The sequence below is a fragment of the Pelecanus crispus genome, chromosome W (assembly GCF_030463565.1).
Source record: "Pelecanus crispus isolate bPelCri1 chromosome W, bPelCri1.pri, whole genome shotgun sequence".
NCBI classification, from domain to species: Eukaryota; Metazoa; Chordata; class Aves; order Pelecaniformes; family Pelecanidae; genus Pelecanus; species Pelecanus crispus.
Window position 1 is genome coordinate 17,252,708 of NC_134675.1, and position 25,820 is coordinate 17,278,527.

General features: G+C 48.0%; 1 protein-coding gene across 1 annotated transcript in view; it reads left to right on the forward strand.

Moving 5' to 3' along the window:
• Positions 1-2,846: 2,846 nt before the first annotated feature.
• LOC142596450 (lens epithelium-derived growth factor-like) overlaps positions 2,847-25,820 on the forward strand; it is an 81,465-nt gene continuing 58,491 nt past the window's right edge. Inside the window, exons 1-4 of the mRNA XM_075725544.1 lie at positions 2,847-3,095; positions 3,355-3,462; positions 14,241-14,333; positions 14,715-14,777. Coding sequence (XP_075581659.1) covers positions 2,847-3,095; positions 3,355-3,462; positions 14,241-14,333; positions 14,715-14,777 — 513 coding nt within the window. The remainder of the gene's footprint in view (positions 3,096-3,354; positions 3,463-14,240; positions 14,334-14,714; positions 14,778-25,820) is intronic.

Here is a 25,820-nt window from a genome sequence, read left to right on the forward strand (position 1 = left end):
AAAGTCTTTAGCTATGAAGAAAGAGGAATTCTAAATTCTAAAGAAATAATATTCCCTCTTTCTAGCTAAACACTATATTATTAGAGGACAGTGATGTATAGAGTGATCACAAATTTCTAAGGAGCTCTGAAAATGATACACTAAATTTAAAAAATTTGCTGTCTTCTGCCCTGTGTCGTGGTTTAGCCCCAGCCAGCAACTAAGCACCACGCAGCCGCTTGCTCGCTCCCCCGACCCCGATGGGATGGGGGAGAGAATTGGAGGAGTAAGAGTGAGAAACACTCCTGGGTTGAGATAAGAACAGTTTAATAATTGAAATAAAGTAAAATAGTAATGATAATAATAACAATATAATAATGATAATAATAATAACAATATACAAAGCAAGTGATGCACAATGCAATTGCTCACCACCCGCCGACCGATACCCAGACAGTTCCCGAGCAGCGATCGCTGCCCCCGGCCAACCCCCCCCCCCCCCCCCCAGTTTATATACTGAGCATGACGTCATATGGTATGGAATAGCCCTTTGGTCAGTTTGGATCAACTATCCTGGCTGTGCCCCCTCCCAGTTTCTTGTGCACCTGGCAGAGCATGGGAAGCTGAAAAGTCCTTGACTGGCATAAGCAGTCCTTAGCAACAACTAAAACATCAGCGTGTTATCAACATTCTTCTCATTCTAAATCCAAAACACAGCCCTATGCCAGCTACTAGGAAGAAAATTAACTCTATCCCAGCCAAAACCAGGACACCTGTAAATAGTGGTTAACATACCCAGCCATTACCAAAAGCCTAAGCACCTACATGCTCCAAACATTCTTCAAGTTGATCTGGCTATCATCAAATTTGCCAAAAAACCTCTTCCACAGAGCCTTAAGAACCATCTGGTGCAAAATAAATGGCCTAAGTTCATCCTGGTGGTTTGTAAAGTGTTACTAAACACACATTAAGTTACATAGCAAAAAAAGTTACGAGGAGAACATTTATTTTTGGATAAGCATTCAAAAATCTTGGGTTCTCATCTGAAATCTCTCTCCTACACAAATCTCACAAATAACAAGATTTTGCAGTCTTTCCGGTACTTGTAATTGCTGAAATTGAGAAATACAGTGAGAAAAATACCTTGAACATAACTTCTCTGCCTGGAATAGGAACTCCCAAACAAGTTTGTTACTGTCCATCCTGTCACTTGTGAAGAGATAAAAAGGCCATTCTCAGGGGAAAGGATCTATTGCCAGTAATACACAGTGGCTCTGGTCTTTTGCTAGAATAATTAGATAACAATCAACTTTACTCCCGATTCAAGTATAGAGTGTTTGACTTCTTTTTAAACAAAGAAATTTGGCTTTTTCCTACGCAGTAGTTTTTCATTTGTTTTGTGGGCACTAAAAATTTTTCACAAAAATTTCAACTGACCAAATTTTACTTAGAGCTTGTTTTTCAAAAAGTTTTTCCTCACTGTTAATTTCTTTTATGGTAATATTTATTAGGAAGTTATGTGACAGAGTAGGTTATGTGGATTATCCCCCCCCCCCCCAATACTGAAAATCAAGAAAAGAAAAAAGATGAAACTCATAAAAATCGGAACATCTCCCATAGGAGGAGATGCTGAGAGAGCTGGGATTGTTTAGCCTGGAGAACGGAAGGCTCAGGAGGGATCTTATCAGTGTATATAAATACCCAGTAGAGGGAGGGGAGTAAAGAAGATGGAGCCAAACTCTTCTCAGTGGTGCCCAGTGAAAGGATGAAAGACATTTTTTTTGGCCAGCTGCTGTTGTTACCTTTCCGATTATCCAGAAAAAAAGAAACCTGCCTATGATGGGGTATTTCTACAAAGCAGTACTTGCAAATATTTTCCTGAGTTGCTTCTTACAGCATAGCTAACAGAGGCAGCCAACAGATGCAGCACTTTGCTCAGAAGGGGGCCAGAAACTTTGCAGAGAACAGCATCCATGTCCTGAGCAATGGTGTTAATGTGTCACAGGGCACCACCTCCAGCCATCAGAGCAATTATCTCTATAATGCCAGAGGCCTATCAAGTGTGACTACATGCATCTGGAGGCAACGGTCAAGGGCATGGGGGCCCAGGTAGTGTTCTCCTTGATCTTTCCAGTGAGAAGCAAGGGCTTGAGGAGGAATGGAAGGATCCTGTGGATCAACAGTTGGTTGCCCAGCTGGCGATGACAATCGGTATTTGTATTTTATGACCATGGGGACCCTTCTTTAAGGACTGAAGACTGCTAGAGAGAGATGGGATCCACCTGGCCAAGTGGGGCAAAAACATCTTTACCAACAGGCTGGCCAACCTGGTGAGGAGAGCTTTAAACTAGAAATGACAGGGGAGGGAGATGATGACCCATAACCAAGCGAGGGAGTGGTGGAATGGGTTGGCAAGCAAAGGGTGCAGGGTGTTATGGAAATGAGAGCGAGCTTGTAATCAGCAAAACAGGGCTGAAGGGGAGATGCTCTGCTGGATGCAATTCTTACAAACAAGGAAGCTTTTCTTACAATTCTTAGAAACTGGTTGGCGGTGTGAAGGTTGGGGGGCAGCCTGGGCTGCATTGACCATGAGATGATGGAGTTGAGAATCCTGAGAGGAGGGAACAAGGCAAATGGCAGGATGACTACCCCAGACTTGAAGAGAGCAGACTTTGACCTTTTCAGGGATCTCCTTGGAAGAATTTCACGGGCTATACACCTGAAGAGCAAAGGGGTCCAGGAAAGCTGGTTGATATTCAAGGATCACCTCCTCCAAGCTCAAGAATGGTCCATTGCAATGAGCAGGAAATCAAGCAAAGGTGACAGGTCTGCATGGACGAACAAGGAGCTCCTGACTAAACTCAAACATGAAGCATACAGGAACTGGAAAAAAGGGGCAAGTGACCCAGGAGGAATGCAGAGACAGTGTCCAAGTGTGCAGAGATCGGGTTAGGAAAGCCAAAGCCCACCTGGAGTTGAGACTGGCGAGGGATGTGAAGGGCAACATTAAGGGTTTCTACAGGTACATCAGCAGCAAAATGAATACCAGAGAAAATGTGGGCCTGCTGCCGAATGGGGCGGGGAGCCTGATGAAGAAGGACATGGGAAAGGCCGAGGTACTGAATGCCTTCTTCACCTCAGTGTTTACTGGTAAGGATTGCCTTCAGGAATCCCAGGCCTCTGAGACCAGAGGGAAAGTCTGCAGCAAGGAAAAATTCTCCTCGATAGAGGAGGACCCAGTTATAGAACACTTAACTGGACATAGACAAGTCCATGGGACCAGAGGGGATGCACCCATGAGTGCTGCGGGAGCTGGCTGATGTCATTGTGAGGCCACTCTCAATTATCTTTGAACGGTCATGGTGATCATGGGAGGTTCCTGAGGACTGGAAGAAAGCAAATGACACTCCAGTCTTCAAGAAGGGCAAAGAGGAGGATCCAGGGAACTACAAGCCGGTCAGCTTCACCTTGATCCCTGGAAAGGTGATGGAGAAAATAATAATGGAAACCATTTTGTGTCACATAAAGGACACAGGGTGATTTGGAGTAGTCACCGTGGATTTACAAATGGAAAATTATGCTGCCAGCCTTCTACAATGAGTCAACTAGCTTGGTGGACGAGGGGAGAGCAGCGGATGCTGTTTATCTTGACTTGAGCAAAGCTTTTGACACTGTCTCCCATAACATCCTCATAGACAAGCTGACAAAGTACAGGTTAGATAGGTGGACAGTGAGGTGGACTGAAAACTGGCTGAACTGCCAGGCCCAGATGGTTGTGATCAGAAGCATAAAGTCTAGCTGGAGGCCAGCCTCTAGTGGCGTCCCCCGGGGTTGATCCTTGGGCCAATACTGTTTAACAACTGCATTAATGACCTGGACGATGTGACAGAGTGCACCCTCAGCAAGTTTGCAGATGATACAGAATTGGGAGGAGCGGTTGATAGACCAGATGGCTGTTGTGCCATTCAGAGGGACCTCGACAGTCTTGGAGAAATGGGCAGGCAGGAACCTCATGCATTCCAACAAAGGGAAATGCCAAGTCCTGCCCCTGGGGAAGGAATAACACGATGCACCAGTACAGGCTAGGGCCTGACTGGCTGGGAAGCAGCTTTGCAGAGAAGGACATGGGGGTCCTGGTGGAGAACAAGCGGAACGTGAGCCAGTAATGTGCCCCTGCGGCAAAGGAGGCCAATGGTATTCTGAGTTGCATTAGGAAGAGTGTTGACAGGAGGCTGAGGGAGGTGATCCTTTCTCTCTACTCAGCACTGGTGAGGCCACACCTGGAGTACTGTGTCCAGTTCTGAGCTCCCTGGTACAAGACAGACATGGACATACTGTAGCAAGTTCAGCGAAGAGCCACCGCAGTGATGAAGGGATCGGAACATCTCCCATAGGAGGAGATGCTGAGAGAGCTGGGATTGTTTAGCCTGGAGAACGGAAGGCTCAGGAGGGATCTTATCAGTGTATATAAATACCCAGTAGAGGGAGGGGAGTAAAGAAGATGGAGCCAAACTCTTCTCAGTGGTGCCCAGTGAAAGGATGAGAGACAATGCACACAAACTGAAATACAGGAACTTCCATTTAAAAATAAGAAAAATCTTTTTTACTCTAAGGGTGGTCAAACACTGGACCAGTTTGCCCAGAGAGGTTGTGGAGTATCCATCCTTGGAGATATTCAAGACCTGACTGGACAATGTCCTGAGCAATTGTTCTGGTTGATCCTGCTTTGAGCGGGGGTTGGGAGGGGGTTTGGACTAGACAGTCTCCAGAGATCCCTTCCAACCTCAACTACTCAACTATTCTATGGTTCTGTGATTACACTTGAGGTCACCATGGCAGAAGGTGTCATTTACAGTATCAAAAATAGCTTTGCTAGCTACAAGGATAGCTGAGGCTCTATGTCTTAAAATATTAATCCAACTTTATAAAGTGATTATTGTTTGGTCCACACAAAGGATATAAAACGTAGTATTTACAAGGATTATACTGGATTGTAAATAGGAAATTTCTTTTAAATATTTAACACAACATACAAAACATGCAATAAATGTTTTAGGAAGGAATTTGAACTACAGGCACCACTTCCAGGAAGATCAACCTGAACTTTGCAACTGATAAGATGTTAAACCAGGGGTGATCCCAGACACCAAACTGGGAGGGATGCGGGAATTGATAGAACTATACAAACCGATGAAGGGACTTGCAGGGGGAAGGGGAAGCAGGGAGAAACAAAGAGGGGGGATAGACAGAAAGGGGGATAAAACGGGCCAGTCACAGGTAAAATGGGGCCGGTCAGTACGCTTGTCTGGCTGAGCCCTGTGCCTGATCGCTGCAGTCTGTCCTATTTTCTTATATTTTCTTTTAAAATCATTTCTTAACTATCGCTCTGATTAATCTCACTCTCTGTCCCCTGTGTATGCGTGCTGCCAGGAACAGGTGCCAGCTGCTGGTGAGACCTGTGTGCATGTGAGTGAAATTTGGTGCCCAGCTACTGGAGTCAGACTGGGGGGCGTAGGCACCCTGGGGCCTGTGGTGTCAGCTACGGGAGTGAGCGAGGGTCCTAACATCAGTAGTTGGAGGGGCCATAGCTCTCTGGATCATCATCACAGAATCATCATACGGTTTGGGTTGGAAGGGACCTTTAAAGGTCCAACCCCCCCCTGCCATGGGCAGGGACGCCTTTCACTAGATCAGGTTGCTCCTAATGCACCCCAGGATGCGGTTTGCCCTCTTGGCTGCCAGGGCACACTGCTGACTCCTATTGAGCCTGCTGTCAACCAGCACCCCCAGATCCCTTTCTGCAGGGCTGCTCTCCAGCCACTCCTCTCCCAATTTATACTTGTGCCCAGTGTTACTCTGTCACAGGTGCAGAATCTGGCACTTGGACTTGTTAAATTTCATGCCATTGATGATTGCCCAATGCTCCAATCTATCTAGATCCCTCTGCAAGGCCTCTTGTCCCTCAAGAGAGTCAACAGCACCTCCCAATTTGGTATCATCAGCAATCTTGCTAATGGTACATTCAACTCCTGAATCTAGATCATTGATAAAAATATTGAACAGAACTGGCCCTAGAATTGAACCCCGAGGAACACCACGGGTGACCGGCTGCCAGCCAGGTGTAGCCCCATTCACTACAACCCTTTGAGCCCTGCCGTTCAGGCAGTTCTTTACCCAGCACACCATGTACCTGCTCATCTCACAGTTGGACAACTTGTCCAGAAGGATGCTGTGAGGGGCAGTATCAAAAGCCTCACTAAAATCCAGAAAGACTACATCCACTGCCTTCCCTTCATCCACTAGGCGGGTGACCCTATCATAGAAGGATCTCAAATTAGTTAGACAGGACTTTCCCTTTGTGAACCCATGTTGACTGTGCCTGATGATTGCATTATTCTTTAAATGCCTTTCAGTAGTACCCAGTATGATCTTCTCCATAATTTTTCTAGGAACTGAGGTTAGACTAACAGGTCTGTATTTTCCTGGGTCTTCCCTCACACCCTCCTTGTAAATTGGAATAACATTGACTAGCTTCCAGTCAGCAGGGACCTCCCCAGACTCCCAAGACCTTAGGTAGATGATCGAGAAGGGTCCTGCCGTAACATCCTCTAGTTCCTTCAGTACTCTGGGATGAATCCCATCAGGCCGCATGGACTTGTGAACATTCAGCTGATACAGCTGGTCCCTTACAATTTCAGTGTCCACAAATGGAAAGTCACTGTTCCCGCTCTTGTGGCCCTCCGACTCAGGGGACCGGGCAGCCCAAGGTCTACCAGTATTATTAAAGACTGAGGCAAAAAAAAGCATCGAATGCCTCTGCTTTTTCTTCAGCCCTATTAGTCAGGTGACCATCTTCAACAAGTGTCAGTCCAATGTTTTCCTTAGACATCCCATCCCTCAGGCATGTCAACCGCACCACTCAGCTTGGTGTCATCTGCAAACTTGCTGAGGGTGCACTCAATCCCACTGTCTATGTCATTGATGAAGATATTAAACAGTATTGGTCCCAGTATGGACCCTTGAGGGACACCACTCGTCACTGATCTCCATCTGGACATTGAGCCATTGACCGCTACTCTCTGGATGCGACCATCCAGCGAATTCCTTATCCACTGAATAGTCCATCCATCAAATCCTTATCTCTCCAATTTAGTAGCAAGAATGTTGTGGGGGACCATGTCAAAGGCCTTACAGAAGTCCAGGTAGATGACGTCCGTAGCTGTTCCCTTTGCCACTGATGCAGTCGCTCCATCATAGAAGGCCATGAGATTAGTCAGGCGTGAAGTCATGTTGGCTGTCTCTAATCATTCTACTTACTCCTTTCTCTAACTAGGATGTCCTTACTGAGACATGCTGGTCTCCTGCCTTCCTTGCCTGATTTCTTATATGTGGGAATCGAAAGCTCTTGCACTCTAAGAAAAATGTCCTTGAAGAGCTGCCAGCTCTGCTCAGCTCCTTTGTCCCTGAGGGCAGTTTCCCAGGGGGTCCCATCCACTAATTCCTTAAAGAAGTGAAAGTTCTGTCTCCTAAAATTCAGGGTCCTGACTCTACTCTTCACTTGGCCCATATCCCTCAAGATCATGAATTCCACCAGGGCATGATCACTGCAGCCCAGGCTGCCACCAGTCTTGACAGCCCTGATTAGTTCATCTGTGTTGGTGAGCAACAGGTCCAGTAATGCTTCTCCCCTGGTCGGGCTGTCTGTCACCTGGATTAAGAAATTATCCTTGATGTACTCCAAGAGTCTCCTGGACTGCTTACAGCAAGCTGTGTTGCTTTTCCAGCAGATGTCAGGGTGACTGAAGTCCCTCAGCAGGATCAGAGCCTGTGAGCGTGATGCTTCCTGTAGTTGAAGTAAGAACGCTTCATCAACAGGCTCCCCTTGATTGGGCAGCCTGTAGTAAAAACCAACCACGAGGTTTCCTTTGTTGGCTTGACCCCTAATTTTTGCCCATAAGCTCTCAAGTTGTTCATCACTGTTTTTCAAAGACAGCTCTGTTCAATCAGTCCATCTTTTTACATAGAGGGCAACCCCCCCGCTCCTCCTTCCTTGCCTGTCCCTTCTGAACAGTTTATAGCTATTGATTGCAGCACTCCTGTCGTGCGATTTGTCCCACCACGTTTCAGCGATAGCAATTAATTCATAGCTTTCTAGCTGCACAGTGGCTTCCAGCTCCTCCTCTTTGTTACCCATGCTGCGTGCATTGCTATAAGGGCACTTTAGCGGGCCTATCGACCTTGTCACCTTTTTAGAGGAACACGCCCTAATTCCTTTGTGGCATTTCTCAAGTTTTTCTCTGTTGGTTCCTAATGCATCAGCAGCCCCTGGCTCTTGTCTGGTGCTCAAAACTCCATCCCCTTCCCCTGCTAAATCCAGTTTAAAGCCGTCCTTATAAGTCTGGCCAGCTTGTTGGCAAAGACCCTCTTGCCCCACTTGGTCAGGTGGATCCCATCACCTCCCAACAGACCTGGCTTCTCAAAAGTAGATCCATGATCACAGAAGCCAAAACCTTCAGTATGGCACCAGCTACAGAACCAGGCATTCACCTGTTCAATTTGCCTCCTCCTTCCTGGACCCCTTCCTCTGACTGGGAGGATAGAGTAGAACACCACCTGTGCTCCAGATCCTTTTAACGTTGCTCTGAGGGACATATAGTCTCTTTTGATGGTTCTAAGTTGGCTCATTACAGTATCATTAGACCCTACATGGAATAGTAGGAGCAGATGATAACCTGTAGGATCTAGGGAGGGTGCTACAGACTTTGTGCCCAGACTGCCAGCTACTGGGGGCATGAGTGAATTTGGTGCCAGCTACTGGAGTCAGACCAGAGTTGTAGGTGTCCCCGGCCTGTGGTGTCAGCTAGTGGAGCGAGAGGAGGGGTCTCAGTTCCAGCTACTGGAGTGAGTGGGAGTCTTTAACTTGTAGCAACTGGGGTGGGAACAGTGTGGGTCCCGAAAACCAGCTACTGGGCAGGCGGACCGATGTGAGTGAGGTGAGCAAGGCGCTCGGTGCCGGCAGCTGGAGCAGGACTGTGGTGCTGGCTGCTGGGGGAAGGCAAGTGTCTGTATCTTCCCCAAACCTGGTGTGCATGGGGGTGTGCATATGTATTCACTATCAAACTTCAAGCTGGACTAGTTGGCAAGTAGCGGGGGCCTTGGGTCTGGGCCACGGTGTCAGGTGGACAAGGGTCTGTGCTGGTATGCCCAGGGGGACTTGTGAATGTGGAGTGCCTGGGGGGGGCGAGTGTGTGAGTGTGTGTGTTTGCTAGTGAGCATCAGTCTGGACTAGCCAGCGAGTAGGGGACCCATGAAGTGGGTAAGGCCAGTGATCTCGACTCCTGAGTCTCTCGTGTCTCTCTCGTTCCTCTCTCATCTCTTTCTCATGCCTCTCTCATCTCTTTCATCTATCTCTCTGATCTTTTTCATCTCCGTAGTCTCTGTTGTCTCTCTCGCCTCTTTTTTTTGCCTCTCATCTCTGTTTTCTCTCCTATCACTCTCTCACCTCTCCATTAATTGTATTTGGTTTATGTGGCAAGGTTTTGGTAGTGGGGGGGCTGCAGGGGTGGCCTCCGTGAGAAAAGATCAGGAGCTGCCCCCATGTCAGACACAGCCAGTTCCAGCCAACCCCAAGACGGACCCGCCGCTGGCCAAAGCTGAGCCAATCCATGACACTGGTAGCACCTATGTAATAACATATTTAAGAAGGGGTAAAAACGTTTTGCAGCAGATGTGAGAGAGGAGTGAGAATATGTGAGAGAAACAACTATGCAGACACCAAGGTCAGTGATGAAGGAGGGGGAGGAGGTGCCCCAGGCACCGGAGCAGAGGTTCCCCTGCAGCCCGTGGAGAAGACCATGGTGATGCAGGCTGTCTCCCTGCAGCCCATGAAAGACAACGTCGGAGCAGATATCCACACTGCAGCCTGTGGAGGACCCCACACCAGAGCAGGCTCCTGGCAGGAACTGTGGCCCGTGGCGAACTCACGCTGGAGCAGTCTGTTCCTGGTGGACTGTACCCCATGGAAAGAACCCATGCTGGAGCAGTTCTTGGAGAACTGCAGCCTGTGGGAAGGAGGGGAACAGTGTGAGGAGGAAGGAGTGGCAGGGATGAAGTGTTACGAACTGACCGCAAACCCCATTCCCCATCCCCCCTGCACTGCTCAGTGGGGGAGGAGGTAGAAGAGTTGAGAGTGAAGTTGAGCCTGGGAAGATAGCAAGGGGGATAGGTGGTTTTAGTTTTTTTATTTCTCACTATCTTATTCTGTTATTAATTGGCAATAAATTAAATTAATCTTCCCCAAGTCAAGTCTGTTTTTCCCGTGACTGTAGCTGGTGAGTGATCTCCCTGTCCTTATATTGACCCGTGAGCTTTTTCATCATATTTTCTCCCCCTGTCCTACTGAGGTGGGCACCTGGTGGCCAGCCAAGGTCAACCTGCCACCTCTCTCTCCTCTCTCCTCTCCCATCTCTTGTGTCTCTCATCTCTCATCTCTCTCTTGTACCTCTCGTCTCATGTGTCTCACGTGTTTCATCTCTTTTCTCTCTCGTCTTTCACGTCCCTTCTCCCTCTCGCCTGTCTCATCTGTACCTTCTCTCTCCTCTCTGTCACACCCCCCCCCCCCCACTCTCTCGTGTCTCTCTCCCGCCTCTCCTATCTCTCAGTGTCTCTCTTCCCTCTTGTCTCTCATGGGTCTCTCACGGGTCTCTCACATCATGTGAGTATCTCGTCGCTCTCGTCTCTCACCTCTCATCTCTGCTGTGCCCCTCTCGCATCTCTCTCTCATTCCGCTCTCCTCTTTCTCTCATCTTTCTCATCTAATCTCTCAAGGCTGTCTCATCTGTCCCATCTCTGTCTCTCCCCCCACCTCGTCTGTACTGTCTCTCTCCTCTCTCATCTCTTTCCCCTGTCGTCTCTCACATCTCCCATTTTTCTCATGCTTCTACCCCCTCTATTGCCTCTCTCTACTCTCTAACACCTCTCCCCTCTCTCATCTCTCTCATGTCTCAGTGTATCTCGTTCATCTCGTCTCTCACGCCTCTCGCCTCTCATTCATCTTGTGTCTCTATGTCCCTCTTGCCCCTCTCATCATTCTCATCTCTCTCCCTCCTCTTGTCCTTGTCACCTCTTATGTCTCCCTCGTCTCTCATCTTTCTCGTCTCTTGTCTCTCTCCCTCCCCTCTCCTCTCTTGTCTGTCTCGCATCTCATTGATCTGTCTCCCTGTCTCTATCATCTCACATCTCTCTCGCTTCTCTCCTGTCTCTCATTACTCTATTGTCTCTTTTCCCTCTCTCATTCCTCTCATCACTCAACTTTCTCTCATCTCTATTATTTCACAATCAGAATCAGAGAATCACAGAATGGTTGAGTTTGGAAGGGACCTCTGGAGGTCTCCTTGTCCAACCCCCCTGCTCAAGCAGGGCCACCTAGAGCATGTTGCCCAGGACAATGTCCAGATGGCTTTTGAATATCTCTGAGGAGGGAGACTCCACAACCTCCCCGGGCAACCTGTTCCAGTGCTCAGTTACCCTCACAGTAAAAGAGTGTTTCCTGATGTTCAGAGGGAACCTCCTGTGTTTCAGGTTGTGCCCATTGCCTCTTCTGCTTTCACTGGGCACCACTGAAAAGAGCCTGGCTCCGTCTTTGCACCTTCCCTTCAGGTATTTGTATACATTGATGAGATCCCCCCCATGGGCCTTTTCTTCCCTAGGCTAAACAGTCCCAGCTCTCTCAGCCTTTCCTCATAGGAGAGATGCTCCAGTCCCTTAATCATCTTCATAGCCCTTCACTGGACTCTCTCCAGTATGTCCGCGTCACCTCCCTCGACCTGCTGGCAATACTTTGCCTAATGTAGCCCAGGATACCTTCTTTGCAGAAAGGGCACATTGCTGGTTCTCGTCCCTCTCTCGTCTCTCTCATCTCTCGTCTTTCTCTTCTGTACAGCCTATCTCCCACCCCCCTCCCCTCTCCCCCCTGTCTCTTGTCCTGTTTCTCGTCTCTCTCATCTTACACCTGTCTCATCTGTACCATCTCTCTCACCTCTCTCCCTGCTTTGCCTCACCCCCTGACTCTTTTCCCCCTTACTTCTCCCCTCCCTGCTCACCTCTCTCCCCACCTCTCCCCCCGACCTCTCTCCCCCATCACCTCTCTCCTCCCCCTCGCCCCTGTCCCCTCTCGCCCCTCCTCACTCGCTTAACATTTTTCGCTTCCTTTGTCTCTCTTCTTCCCTCTCTTGCTTTCTCACACTCTTTTTCTTTCTCTGTCTTTTGATGTCTCTCTTCCCCCCTAACTCTTTTATTGTCCCTCTCACTTTCCACATCTCTCTCTGCCTCTGTTCACTTCTCTCCTCCCCCTCCATCCCTCATTTTCCCTCCTCCCTCTATCTTTCTCTCTCCCTTGCTTTTCTCTCCCCCACACTTTGTCTCCCAGTGTATCTTGATCTCCTATCTATCTATCTATCTTGGATTCTCTCTGTTTCAGACTCTCTCTCTCCCCCCCCCTCTCTAGCCGTCTCTGTCTTGGCCTCGCCTGGCCTCTTTAAGACTCTCGCTCTCTTGGCACCACTCACCCCCTGCCCCGTATCTCTCTTTTGGTCACATTCTCTGCATATCTCTCTCCCCTTCCCCCTCTGTGTCTCCCCTTGTGTCTCTCAGTCGCGCTGCCCCCCCCCCCCCCCCCCTCTATTTCACAGTCTCTCAATTTATCTCACTCTTAGGCCCTTGGTCTCTCTCTCTGTGTCAGGCTCTTGCCCTAGCGATCTCCCTCTCCGCCTCTCCCTCAGTCTCTCTGGGTCTCTCTCTCTCACACACACGAAGTCTTACTCTCTCAGCCTCTCTCCCCCTCTTACCTTGCCCTCTGTCTCTCACACTTGCTGTCTCTCTGTCTCTCCCCCTCTCCCCGTCCATCTCTTGCCATCTCTCACCCCGGCTCCCTCCGTCTCCCCTTGCTGTCCCCCTGCCCCATCACATGCTCCCTCTCCCTACACTTGCTCTTGCTCTCCCCACCCTGCCTGCCCCCCCCCCCCGCCCCATCTCTCTCGGCCCCTCTCTCAGACTCCCTCTCACTCACTTTCTTCCCATCTCTCTCTCTGTCTCGCTCACACTCTCAAGCTCAGTCTGTGTCTCTCCCCCCACCCCCCCTCGGTCTCTCTACCTCTTTCTAGCCATGTATCTCGGTTTCACCCTCTCGGTCTCCCTGCCTTTCTCTCTATCAGTACATCTCTCTCAGTGTCTCTCTTGGTCTACCCCACCGCTCGGTCTCTCTCTTGATCTCTCTCTCAGCACCTCTCAGCTCGTCTCCCTTGTTCGGCCTCTCCCTCGCTCACTTTCTCTCTCCCCATCTCGTTCTCTTGGGGTCGCTCTCCCCATCTCTCTCAATTTCCCTCTCTCATTCTCAGCGGCGGCCCCCCCCCCCCCCCCCCCCCCCACACTCTCCCTCTCAGTGTCGCCTGGTCTGTCTCAGTGCCACACCCCTCCCCCACCTCTTTCTCTCCTCTCTCTTCATCTCCACCTCTCTCTCTCATTCATTCATTCTTCTTCTCCCTTGCCTTCTCCCGGTCTCAGACTCTCTCTCCCCCTGACTCTCCCCCCCTCCCCCTCCCCCCGACTCTCTCCCTCTCTCTCTGACTCTTTCTCGTTTGCACCCATCTGACTTTCTTGGTCTCCCTTTCGCACGCTCTGTCACACTCTCTCACTCACTGCCTTGGTACCCCCCTCTCCCCCCCCACCCCCGGTCTCTCTTTCTCTTGGGCTCGGCACCTCTATTTCTCTTGATCACTCTCTCTGTCTCTATGTGTGTGCGTGACTCTCAGCCCCCCCCCTTCTCTTTTTCCCCCCCTCCCCCCCTTGGACACCCCCCCTCCCGGTCGCAATCACAGCTCTCAGTCTCCCTCTGTTTTGGTCTTAGTCCCCCCTCCCTCTCTGTGCTACCCCACCTATCTCTCCCCACCGTCTCTGTGTCGTCCCCCCCCCCCCCCCCCCGCTTTTTTTGGTCTCGATAACTCTCTTTGCCTACCCGCTTCTCTCTCCTTCTCCTCTGTCTCTCCCTTCCCCCTCCCCTCTCCCTTCCCCCTGATACAAAAATTCGTGGATACTATTCTTCAAAGTCCGAACCTCTCCGTAGGAGGAAACGGAGTATTCAGAAAGTTCCCGAAATACAACTCAATAGCAACAAAGTTACTATTAAGCAGGCATTCTTTATTCCTCTTTTTCACTTCTGTTTTTCTATAAATGAACTAACTCCATGTTAATTTTTCCATTTTCAGTCATCAAGTAAACAGGATAATAATTTACTTACAGAAGACAGAGAGATGGATACTGTCAAAGATGATGTCCCGTTTGAAAAACTCAGTAGCAAAGTACGTGGAATGTTACTCTTTTTAACCTAAAGAAGTTAACTTTAATACTGTGTAGTTTGACTTGCAACTGTATCTTCAAATACTTAGAAGCTACAGTTGCTAGCACTGTGACTGTCTTGGGAGTGGTTTAAAATGTAGTGTTTCATATGTATTCAGATATATTTATACCGCTCATTGAAGCTAATGAGAATTAGAGATATCGTCAGAGAGCAAACTTTAATGTAATGATATTTACTAACAGAAAGCGTCTTGATGTGATGAAATTTTTTGCCTAAGTTGCATATCAGAAGCTTCAGTTATGTGATTTCCCTGAGAAATTCTTGATCATTTAAACTATATCTTAAGTTTGCTAAGACACTTTACTTTTTATTATCTTCATAGGATGTGATGAAAACAAATGATATATGCATTCCTAAAGTTGTTAGAAGAGGAAGGAAGAGAAAGGTATCAATATATTTAACTAACTTGTTAGAATCTGGATTGGAAGGTATTTTCTTATGGGATAGTCCGATTTCTTTAATAATAGTTTGCGTCAGTTTATCGTGCTTTTACCTTCCCCTGTGCGCACCACCACCACCCCCACCCCCAATTTGAAAGGGCTGTAGTAACTTCTGTTTTCCCAGAGGCCATCTTGCCACTCACAATTCTGTGTTTGAACTCGATGCAAAGTAGGGAGCTCCCATCTTTTCCTGGTTTAGTGTAAATAAGAAATGTTAAGGAATAAATTGTTGTTAAACCCCTAACAAAATAATCTATTTTGACCCTTCCCAACATTTCTGTAATGTGTTCATAATACTGAATCAAACACTTGAAATACTGTCCCTTTTCACGAGGCTATGCTTATGTAGTCACATCAATCCGGCATAAAGCTGGCCGCCTTCTGAAAGCAGTGGTCCCAGCTGCTTGCACTTCTTGTGCAAGCATTAATGCTCATGTAGCCACACAGCAAGCCAGATTGGGGAGTTGATCTAGAATAAAGTGGGGTAAAGTCTAATTTTAAGTTGAAGCCATTTCCTGATTCAACTTGCTTGCATTAGTGCTGGCAGCAGAAATGAGTAGGGAAGGTATAACCATGGCCTTAGTGTGCTATGCCTTGAATCATTAGCATACTGAATATCAGAAAGATAAAGAAAGATGCAGCATTTGTATGTCCTTATGAGAATTACTTCTCTTTTTTAAAAAACAGAGTTTAAATAATACCTTATTAAAAATCCAGCCTCCAACCTGGGACACTGAGGAGCCAAAAGATTCTGTGGGTGTTTGGGGTTTTTTTAATTTTCCAAAGGGACAAAAACCTCACGGACGACACTCTGAAAGAGAGATCTCGTTCTTGAACTTTTTAAACACTCGAGCTTTCTGGTTCTTTGGCCTCAAAATGGCTTCCAGGCCCAAGATGGTTTTCTCTGTCAGGCATGTGCAGCTCTGCTCAGATGAAAAAGGTGTTTGAAAACTTCTCCCATAAGTTCTTTAAAATGGATTAAGAGTTTTTTTGGTTTTTTTTTAAGTCTGAGCCTGACCTTATTCATATAAAACTGGACTAATTGCATCCATCCCCATGTCAGTGGTATGAGCTAGAACTAGTTTTGATACTTTTGGTACTAACAAGGCTACAAGTATATGTAGTGGACAAAGATGTACAAAGGGGTACATTTTCTTTAATCTTCCTTTGCTCTCCAACGTACCTATAGTACATGTGTCAGTCAGGTTTGTCTCTGTATGTTCTTGTTTATGTCTCCTTTGACCGGATACCCTTAAAGGAGCAGACACTCTCCTTCCACATACCCTTAGAAAGACATGCAGCTAACTGCCCACACCAACACAAGTGCTCACAGCCAAGTTCTCTTGTCAACTACACTTGCTGTTTGCAGCCCATTCTTGTGTTACAAGACAAGAGCTTTGGCTACAAGACAAGATCTTTGAACTGTGACAAGAATGGGCTGCAGAAGGGAAGTGTGGGCAGGTAGGAGAATTTGGCTGTGGCTATTGTGTTGGCATGGTCAGTGTCTGCAGGTCCTTGCATAGTCAAGAGAACAGCTTGTTGGTAAAGATGGGTTTTGGCTGGTGAGCGAGGAGAGTGCCCAGAACTTCAGTCAGAGTGCAACGAGAATTAGCTGCAGAAGGCAGCTGTAGGCATGAAAGAGAAAATGGCTGTGAGCTCTCGTGTTGGTGTGGGCAGTGGCTGTGTGTCCTTTTTAAGTGAGCAGCTGAGATGAGCGCTTAGCGGTAGACACGAGTTTCAGCTGTCAAGCCAAGGGGAAGCAAGGTGCTCGACTGCAGTCAGAGTGCAACAGAATGGGCTGTGGAAGGCAAGGCAGATGCAGGAAAGAGAAGTTCTCTCTGAGGACTTATGTTGGTGTGGCCAATGGCTGCATGCCCTTAAGAAGTGCACAGTTCAGATGAGAGCTTAGCAGTAGAAGTGAGTTTTGGCTGGTGTGTGTGGGGAAGCCCAGAGCTTGGGTCGGAGTGTGACAAGAATTTACTGCAAAAGGCATTGTAGGCGCTCAAGAGAATTTGACTGCAAGATTGTGTTGGAGTGGGCAAGGGCTGGCAGGGAGGATAAGGACTGGGCATGAGAGGGGTGGGCTGGTAGGGTAGGGTTTTGGCTTGGAGGAATTGGTGTGCAGGGTAAGGGTTGGCTTTGGAGTGGTTGTCAGGTAGGGTATGGGTTGGGCTTGGAAGAGTTGGTGGGTAGGGTAAGGATTGGTCTTAGAGGGGTTGCTGGTAGGTTATGAGTTGGGGTTGGTGAGCAGGGAAAGGATTGGGCTTGGAGGGGTGGGTGGGTAGGAGGAGCTGGAGGGATTGGGTAGAGTACGGATTGGACTTGGAGGGGATGGTCTTGGAGAGGTTTGGCTTGCTTTGAGGGATTGGGTGTGGAATGGTTAATGGGCTTGGGAGGGATGGGCTTGGAGGGGTTGGTGGGAAGGGTAAGGGTTGGGCTTGGGGGATTTGGGGTTGGGGTTAGGGTAAGGGTAAGGGTTGGGCTATTTGGGTTTGGACTTGGAGGGTTTGGCGGGCAGGGGTTGGTGGGTAGGATAAGGGCTGTACTTGGAAGGGGTGGGGTTGAAGGAGTTGGCAGGCATGGAAAGGCTTGGGCTTGGAGTATTTGGGGTTAGGGAAAATGTTGGGCTCTGACAGGTTGACAGGCAGGATAAGGGTTGGGCACTGAGGGGTTGGCGGACAGGGTAAGGGTTGAGCTTGGAGGGGTTGGCAGCAGGGCTTGGAAGCATTGGGCTTGGAAGGCCTGGTGGTTAGGGGAAGGGTCAGGGTAAGAGGGGTTGGCATTTGGGTTGGGTAAAGTGTTGGAGTTTAAGGAGTTGGGGGGTCAGGCTGAGGGTTGGGGTCAGAGGGGTCAGCGGTTAAGGTAAGGGTTTTGGTTAGAGGGGTGCGGTTAGGGTAGAGCGTTGGTGTTAGCAAGTTTGGTGGTTAGACTAGGCCTTGTGTTTAGAGGGGTTGGGGGTTAGGCCTGGGGGTTGAGTTTGAGCTGCTTTCAGTTGGGGTTAGAGTGGTTAGGTTTTAGGCAAGGGGTACAGGTTGGGCTTGGAGGAGTTGGCAGGAAGGGTAAAAGTTGGGGTTGGAGGGGTTGGCGGGTTGGCTAGGCCTTGGGCTTACAAGGGTTGGTGGTTAGAGATGTTGGCAGTTAGAGGAGTTGGGGTTTAGGCTAGAGGTTGGGCTGAGAGGGGGTTGGTGGATAGGGTAAGGTTTGGGCTTAGAGTGCTTGGTACTTAAGGTTTTAAGGGATGGGCCTGGAGGGGTTGAGCTTAGAGGGGTGAACAGCTAGGTTTAAGGGTAGGTCTTTGAGGGCTTAACCATCTGGATATGGGTTGAGCTTGGAGGGCTTGGTGGATAGGGTAGGGGTTGGGATTAGAGGGATGGGTAGACAGGGTAAGGGTTGGGCTTTGAGGGTTTGGGTTTGGAGGGGTTGGCAGGCAGAGTAAGAGTTGGGCTTGGAGGGGTTGATGAGTTTGGATGGGTTGGGCTTTGAAGTCCTTCATGGGTAGGGGGAGGGGTGGAGCCAGAGGGGTTGTCAGTTAGGGGATGTGTCAGGTCTTGGAAGAGGTCGGTGGGTAGAGGAAGAGTTGGGGTTGGCTATTAGTGGAAGTTTTGGGCTTGGATGGGTTGGCGGTTGGGGTATGTTTGGGGGTTAAAGGACTTGGAGGTTAGGCTAGGGGTTGGGCTTGGAGGGGTTGATGGATAAGAAAAGGGTTGGGCTTGGAGGGCTTGGTAGATAGGGTAAGGGTGGGCTTGGAGGATTTGGGGTTGGGGTGAGGGTTGGGGTGAGGAATTGGTGTGCAGGGTAAGGGTTGGCTTTGGAGTGGTTGTCAGGTAGGGTATGGGTTGGGCTTGGAAGAGTTGGTGGGTAGGGTAAGGATTGGTCTTAGAGGGGTTGCTGGTAGGTTATGAGTTGGGGTTGGTGAGCAGGGAAAGGATTGGGCTTGGAGGGGTGGGTGGGTAGGAGGAGCTGGAGGGATTGGGTAGAGTACGGATTGGACTTGGAGGGGATGGTCTTGGAGAGGTTTGGCTTGCTTTGAGGGATTGGGTGTGGAATGGTTAATGGGCTTGGGAGGGATGGGCTTGGAGGGGTTGGTGGGAAGGGTAAGGGTTGGGCATAGGGAGGGGTTAGCGCATAGGGGAAGGGTTGGAGAGATGTATTGGGCATAATTGGCAAGGTTTTGGTAGCGGGGGCAGGCTGCAGGGATGACCTGCGTAGGGGGAGGTCATGGACTGCCCTGTGCTGATCATAGCCAGTTCCAGCCAGCTCAGCAACAGACAAAATGGACTGACTGCGCACCAATACTGAACCACTCAGATGACTTCACAGTGCCTCTGCAAAAACATATTTAAGGGTGGTAAATGCTGAGAAAACAATGCCAGAGCAGGACGACCGGCCCGTGGGGAACCCATGATGGAGCAGTCTGTTGCTGAAGGACTGTACCCCGTGGAAAGGATCCACACTGGAGCAAGGGAAAAGTGTGAGGAAGGAGCAGCAGAGACGAACTGTTATGAACTGACCACAGCCCCCCTTTCCTCACAACCCCGCCCCACACACACACCCCGCTCGTGGGGGCAGGAGGTAGAAGAGTCGGGAACAAAGGAGTGAAGTTGAGTCTGAGAAGAAGGGGTGAGGTGGGGGGAAGGTGTCTTTAGTTTTGTCTTTGTTTCTCACCATCCTACTCTATTTTTAATTGGCAACAGTTGAAATATTTTTTCCCCAAGTCGAGTCTGTTTTGCCCGTGATGTTAATTGGTGAGTGATCTCCCTGTCCTTATCTCGACCCATGAGCTTTTCTATCTTATTTTCTCCCCTTGTCCTGCTGAGGAGAGGGAGTGAGAGAGTGGCTGGGTGGGGGTCTGGCAGCCAGCCAAGGTCAACCCACCACAATGTGTATTGTATTGTGTATTTGTATTGTATACCTCTGTTTGTTTGTGTGCCTACTGGGAATACATACTTAGCCTTGCTACTGGTTGGACCTGGGGACACGGAGCTGTGGCAGCCTGGCTTCTCTCAGGCTGTTGGATTCAGAAACCCCTAACATTGGGGACAAAGAGAGGGGGAAGGCGGGGGGGGGGGGGGGGGAGAAGGGGAAGACAGAGAGAGGGCAAAAGGAGGGGCAGAGAAAGAGAGGCTGAGAGAGGCAGTGTCGTGGTTTAGGTCAGGACAGACTAAACGCACGCATTAATTACTGTGCAATAATTGTATCCACGTGAAGGAGTTTGGCAGTTTATTGCCTCTGTGAAAGAGTGATTATTAATGCATAGAGCCCTATCTCAAGTGTCTACAGGGACAATTTTGTTTTGTTCACTGTCTATTCATAGCCACGGAGATGTCAAGCTATGCGTCCATAACTGACCAGCCATTATGACTGGTAATTCCACTCCTTGGGTGTATGTAGCCCACAGAGGTTGGTTTTTCCACCTAATTCTTAGAAGTGCCCTTGCATCTTAGGTGTGCAGCTCACAGCTAAGTACTTCTCCTACTGAAGTATTAGGAAGATGTAACATACGGGCTCCGCTATCCCAATGTTTTCCTTCACAGATTAACCATAGAACCATACTTGTTCATTATTAGTAAAGTGGCCAGTTGCATACTTTGGCAGGTAGCGTCCAAAGAGTCATTCTGAACACCAGTAGAAATAGTCTTAGATACGTTTTTCATGACTTCCCAGGTCTGTCTTTCTGTTCAGTGCAATTGGAGGTGAGCCATTTCTCATCGGATAGCAGCTTTAGCTAGCCCCTCAAGGCGCTGAGAGGTTAGTTGTCCAACCACTTGCAGCTGGGCTTGGAGGGCTTGGATATCCATGGTGTTTAGGGCAACTCCTCCAAGTCCTAGCATTCCTGATATGTCTCTCTCAGTTCTTCTGTGGATGCCTTGTTCAGGGAACATAGCATGTTGAATCCTTATAATAAAAGGCACACAGGTGGTATTATGTCAACTTACATTCCAGTCCCACTTGATGTGGTACTCTTTCTCTTATTGGATTACTCCAAGTAAAGTTTGCCACTTGCCTATGGTAAACATATTGGAGGGTGGTGTTACAAATTGTGGGGTTCACCATGTTCTTTGCCAAGATAATATTGAGGTTAATTCACTAGTGTTGGTTTGTGTTTCTTCCATTAGATAGGGTCTCATATTTAAATTCTAATCTTAGATTGTTTTGGGTACATTTATAAATACTTGTGAAGTTGGTGGCCCAATTAAGTCTGGTCATCATACTGGTGAGAAGTCCGTTATGTTCACTAATGTAGCCTACATACCAGGCTTAATTTTTACCTGCTCCGCTCTGGCTGCTATTCTGAGTTAACTGGGTTGTATTATCATTAGGGATTATTATACAGTAACACATTCCCCTTCAATTTCCTACCATACCGTGAATCCTCCAATATTTTTTTTTTTTTGTTATAGTTCATTTCATATGTTTCCCTCTCATTCCACAGTGGTGTGGTAGCTTGTGACCAGCACTGGGGGCTGGTTGTTTGTGCCACTGTTAAGGTCAAAGTCCATACCAAAATAGGGTTCATCATCCTGTGTATAATGAGGTTCACAGGGTGTTCGTTACAGTCAGTGTGTGTAGGTACACATTTAATTTCTCTGTTTTGTAATATTACTCATGGTGTATGTCCCGGTCCATGTGCAAACACTACCACCACCACCCCCCCCCCCCGTGTTTTCCCTTTCCCTAAGGGGGTGACTGTCCAAACAATCATGTTTCCCATGCAATCGTGGCCTGTCACGATCGGAACCTTATCTCCAGCTACTGTTCTGACAGGCTGTGAGCAAGAGGTCCCACTGGAATATTAGGCTTCAAAACTAGCTAAGGCCTCTGATGGGAACCAGAGGTGTGGTGAAAACTCTTCAAGGGCAGAAGTATGGTGTGAGCACTAACTGGGTTATGTCGTTGCTCTGGTATGCAAACTGCTTGTGCTTAATTAGGAGTAGGTAGGGGCATCAAGGCTAAAGTAAGATAATTCTGTCCAAAAAGCATATAATGGAAACAAAATATAACCAGCGTGGACCATAGAGTCAGAAGGGAGTTGTTGTGGGTTAACCCCGGGAGGTAGCTAAGCACCACGCAGCCTCTCGCTCGCTCCCCACCCCCCCACCCCCAGTGGGACGGGGGAAGAGGAAAAGAAGAGTAAAAGCAAGAAAACTCATGGGTCGCGATAAAAATTAATAAGCAGAGGAGAAGTGGAAGAAGAGAGGAAGAAAACAAAACAAAACAAGGGATGCAAAGGCAATCACTCACCACCTCCCATGGGTAGACCGATGCCCAGCCAGTTCCTGAGCAAAAGATGGCTAACCTACCTAAACCCCTCTCCTCTCCATTTTATTACTGAGCATGACGTTATACAGCATGGAATATCTCTTTGGTTAGTTCGGGTCAGCTGTCCTGGTTGTGTCCCCTCCCAACCTCTTGCACACCCCCAATCTGTTCACCGGGGGGGGGGGGTGGGGTGGGGTGGGGCGGGCAGAGCGAGAAACAGAGAAGGCCTTGACGCTGTGCAACCACTGTTCAGCAATAGCTAAAACATTAGTGTGTTATCAGCATTGTTTTGGTCACAAATCTAAAACACAGCACCATACAAGCTGCTATGAAGAAAATTAACTCCATCCCAGCCAAACCCAGTACAGGAGTCTTGGGATGCAAGGCCACCTTCATCTAGGTAACTGTATCGGTAATACCGTAACGTCATATTAGGCCAAAATTGCCTAGGTAACTGTGTCGGAAACACCAAATTCGGGTACAGATGTAACAGAATTGGGACCAATGAGGAAAAAGTAATTAGGGGTGGGTTGTTTGTTTGGGATGTGTTTGGGTGGAGAAAAGGAGGTTGCAGGGGTGGTTAAACGGTGTGTTCAGGAAAAGAAAAAATGGGGAATAAGGTATAAAATCAGGTGGAGGACAAAGAACTGGGGGATTTTGCAATGGTAGAAGTGCAGAGGCCTACAGATGGTGGTGAAGCTGACCTGCAGACCCAAGCTCCCCAGGACACTGGAGGGAACCCCCTTGGACAACCTGCTGGACTCTCCATCAGGCTTATGTCCAGAAGACTTGGTGTGGCAGGATGGAGTAAGGAGGAATAAACTTGTATGGAGGGATAGACTTGTGCCTTACTACTAAGTGCAGGAGGAAAGGCAATAGAATTGCAACTTAATAGCACTTATGTGTGTGTTTTATAAGTTTTCTTTATAGTAATATAACTGTGTATCAATAATGATACTACTAATAAGCAATAGAATCGTAACTCAATATTACTTGCAATGATATAATTGTGTACTAATATTACTAATAATAGCGGTGAGTTTGTTAGCCAACTAAGGTATTATTAGCTTTTTAAAGGTGTGTCGCTTAATCAGTAAATACAACCATCTCGATCAGCTATGTCTCAAGCCTCCAATCTAAAAGGGAAGGGGAGAGTCGGACTTAGAGAGGTAACACAGGTCTAGCCTGGCCTGGTGTCACGAATGCAGGTCTGTGAATCCTGCTGATTATGTCAATTCACTATGAATGAGTGACTTTACACAGTTTGATTTAGTAAAAGTTAGAATTTACTTGTAGCGAATTGCAGAATTTGATTATAATATTTTTAATAGCACTCAATCATCAATGATTAATAAAGTGATTAGACAAAATTGATCAAGACAGTGACTTAGTTACAGATTCGAAGATGGCAAGGTTCACTCTATTACTACATAGAAGCACATAAAAGAGAATTAAATCACAATGAGTTAAAATGATTCATAAAAGGATTGCGTATATATGGAATAAAGGCAAGGAGGGGGGGGCCCTCCCGTTGAGTCACGAGGTTTAGACTAGACCCCCTTGCTTTCTAAACTCCTTCTCAGAGAGGAGCCTAGGTGCGGCTAGGTCTAGTCCTAGTCTCAGACTTGGTCAACGGTTTATATGGATAAGAGTAATGTATATATATGCATGTATGTATATCTAGTACATAGGAAAAATATACAAAGGAAATTGGATTATATGAGAGAGAGAGAGAAGTCATATGTAGGGGATACGGAAACCCTCCCGTTGAGTCACGAGGTTCAGAACGGACCCCCTTGCTTTCTAAACTCCTTCTCAGAGAGGAGCCTAGGTGCGGCTGGGCCCACTCTTAGTCTCAGACTTGGTCAACGGTTTAGGAGAGTAATGCTATAAGAATAGTACAGCAATATAAAAAACTCCCTTTAAAATTAAATCATACATCTACAAAACTACTTAAATTGATTCATGCATGCACACTTACAACTATAAATGCATATATGAAAATAGTATGCCTGTTAAAAATTGCCCTCGAGTTTAGTGAAATACTCACGTCTGATGCCTTGGCATTTCTCAACGGGTGAGAGTAGAACCTTGAGGAGTGAAGAATATCAGCAGCCCAGGCTCCGTTGTCGATCTCCGGCAATGGAGTTCTGGTAGCAGCAGACTTTCGGAGTCTGCTAGTTTTCGCTGACTCTGAGAGACATTTCAATCAGAGGGAGATGCTGCTGCGGCCCGCGGCGGTCCAGGAGAGCTCAAAGGGCCTCACTTAGGACTGCCGTTTATAGGATTGTGAGATGATTGACTTTAATCACCAGTAAATTTCCATCCGAGCCACAATTCGGGTCGGCTTGTTGTTAGAATTCCAGCAGCGATGATACCACCCTGTTTCAAGGCTGTCCGGGGTAGCTGTTTGTTCTCGTTCCCCTCGTTAGCCATAATATGAATGTTGATAAGAACAGAGCCGCTCTCTGCTCCAGCCATGTAGGAGTTTCTGGTACAATTAAGGGGCGCTTAACTGACCAACTCGCTACACAAAAGCTGCGGCCTGGAATTCCTGAGATTGTAAAGTCCGAAGCCGAAGTAAAGGGGAAAAACAGAACAGAAAAAGGGGGGGGGGGGGGGGGATATGTACCACCACACCTGGGCCTGGTTGGGATGATGCCTCTCCAGTGTTTACAAGCCAAGTGGCTTCTGCCAAATGAACATCCCAGTTTCTCATATCCCCTTTTCCCTGGGCTTGTAGCATGGTTTTCAGGAGTCCATTATGCCATTCCACCTTTCCCAAGGCCTGGGGATAATAGGGAATATGGTATATCCAGTCAATTCCATGTTTAGCTGTTCCTAACTTTATAATTTCATTTTTGAAATGACAGCCATTGTCAGACTCAGTTCTTTCAGGTGTACCATGTCTCCACAAAATTTGTTTTTCAAGACCTACTACTGTGCTTTTAGCAGTGACATGGGTCACTGGGTAAGTCTCCATCCAGCCTGTAGTCATTTCTACCATGGCTAGGACCTGTCAATGCCCCCTAGTAGTCCTGCACAAAGGTCCAATGTAGTCTACTTGCCACGCATCTCCAAATTGGTGGTTTAAATGTCATCTTACATGCCTCAGTATTTTTTGTTGTTTAGCTTTTTCACTAATGCACAAATTTCAGTCCTTTGTTATTTGTATAATTGACTCTTTAGACAAGTCCACCCCTTGGTCTCTTGGCCAGCTATAGGTGACATCTCATCCTATATGTCCTGACGTTTCATGAGCCCATCGAGCTACAAATAGTTCCCCTTTATGTTCCCAGTCCAGGTCTTTGTCGATTGTGGCAATCTGAGCAGCTTGGTCCACTTGATGGTTGCTGATTTGTTCTTCAATGGCACTTCCCTTTGGGACATGGGCACTGTGGGATATGGGCTTGAACTCCCTTCATATGCTGCTAGTATCTCTTTTTCAGTCGGGGTGTAGCAGGCCTCAGATGCTCTGTATCCTCAGCTCCAAAACCCTAGAGGTCGACCTCGAGTCTCTCCGGGTGCTTTCCGCCAGAGGCTCCAGGGGGGCCATGCTCCCCGGCTGCGCTGTAAAGCACGTTTCTCACAGCTTGTCCTGTCCAGACCGTCCCAAGGGCTACTGCATGAACAATTTCCTGTTTAATCTGTTCAAAGGCTTGTCCCTGATCAGGGCCCCATCCAAAACCATTCTTCTTCCAGGTCACTTGATAGAGAGGGCTCACAAT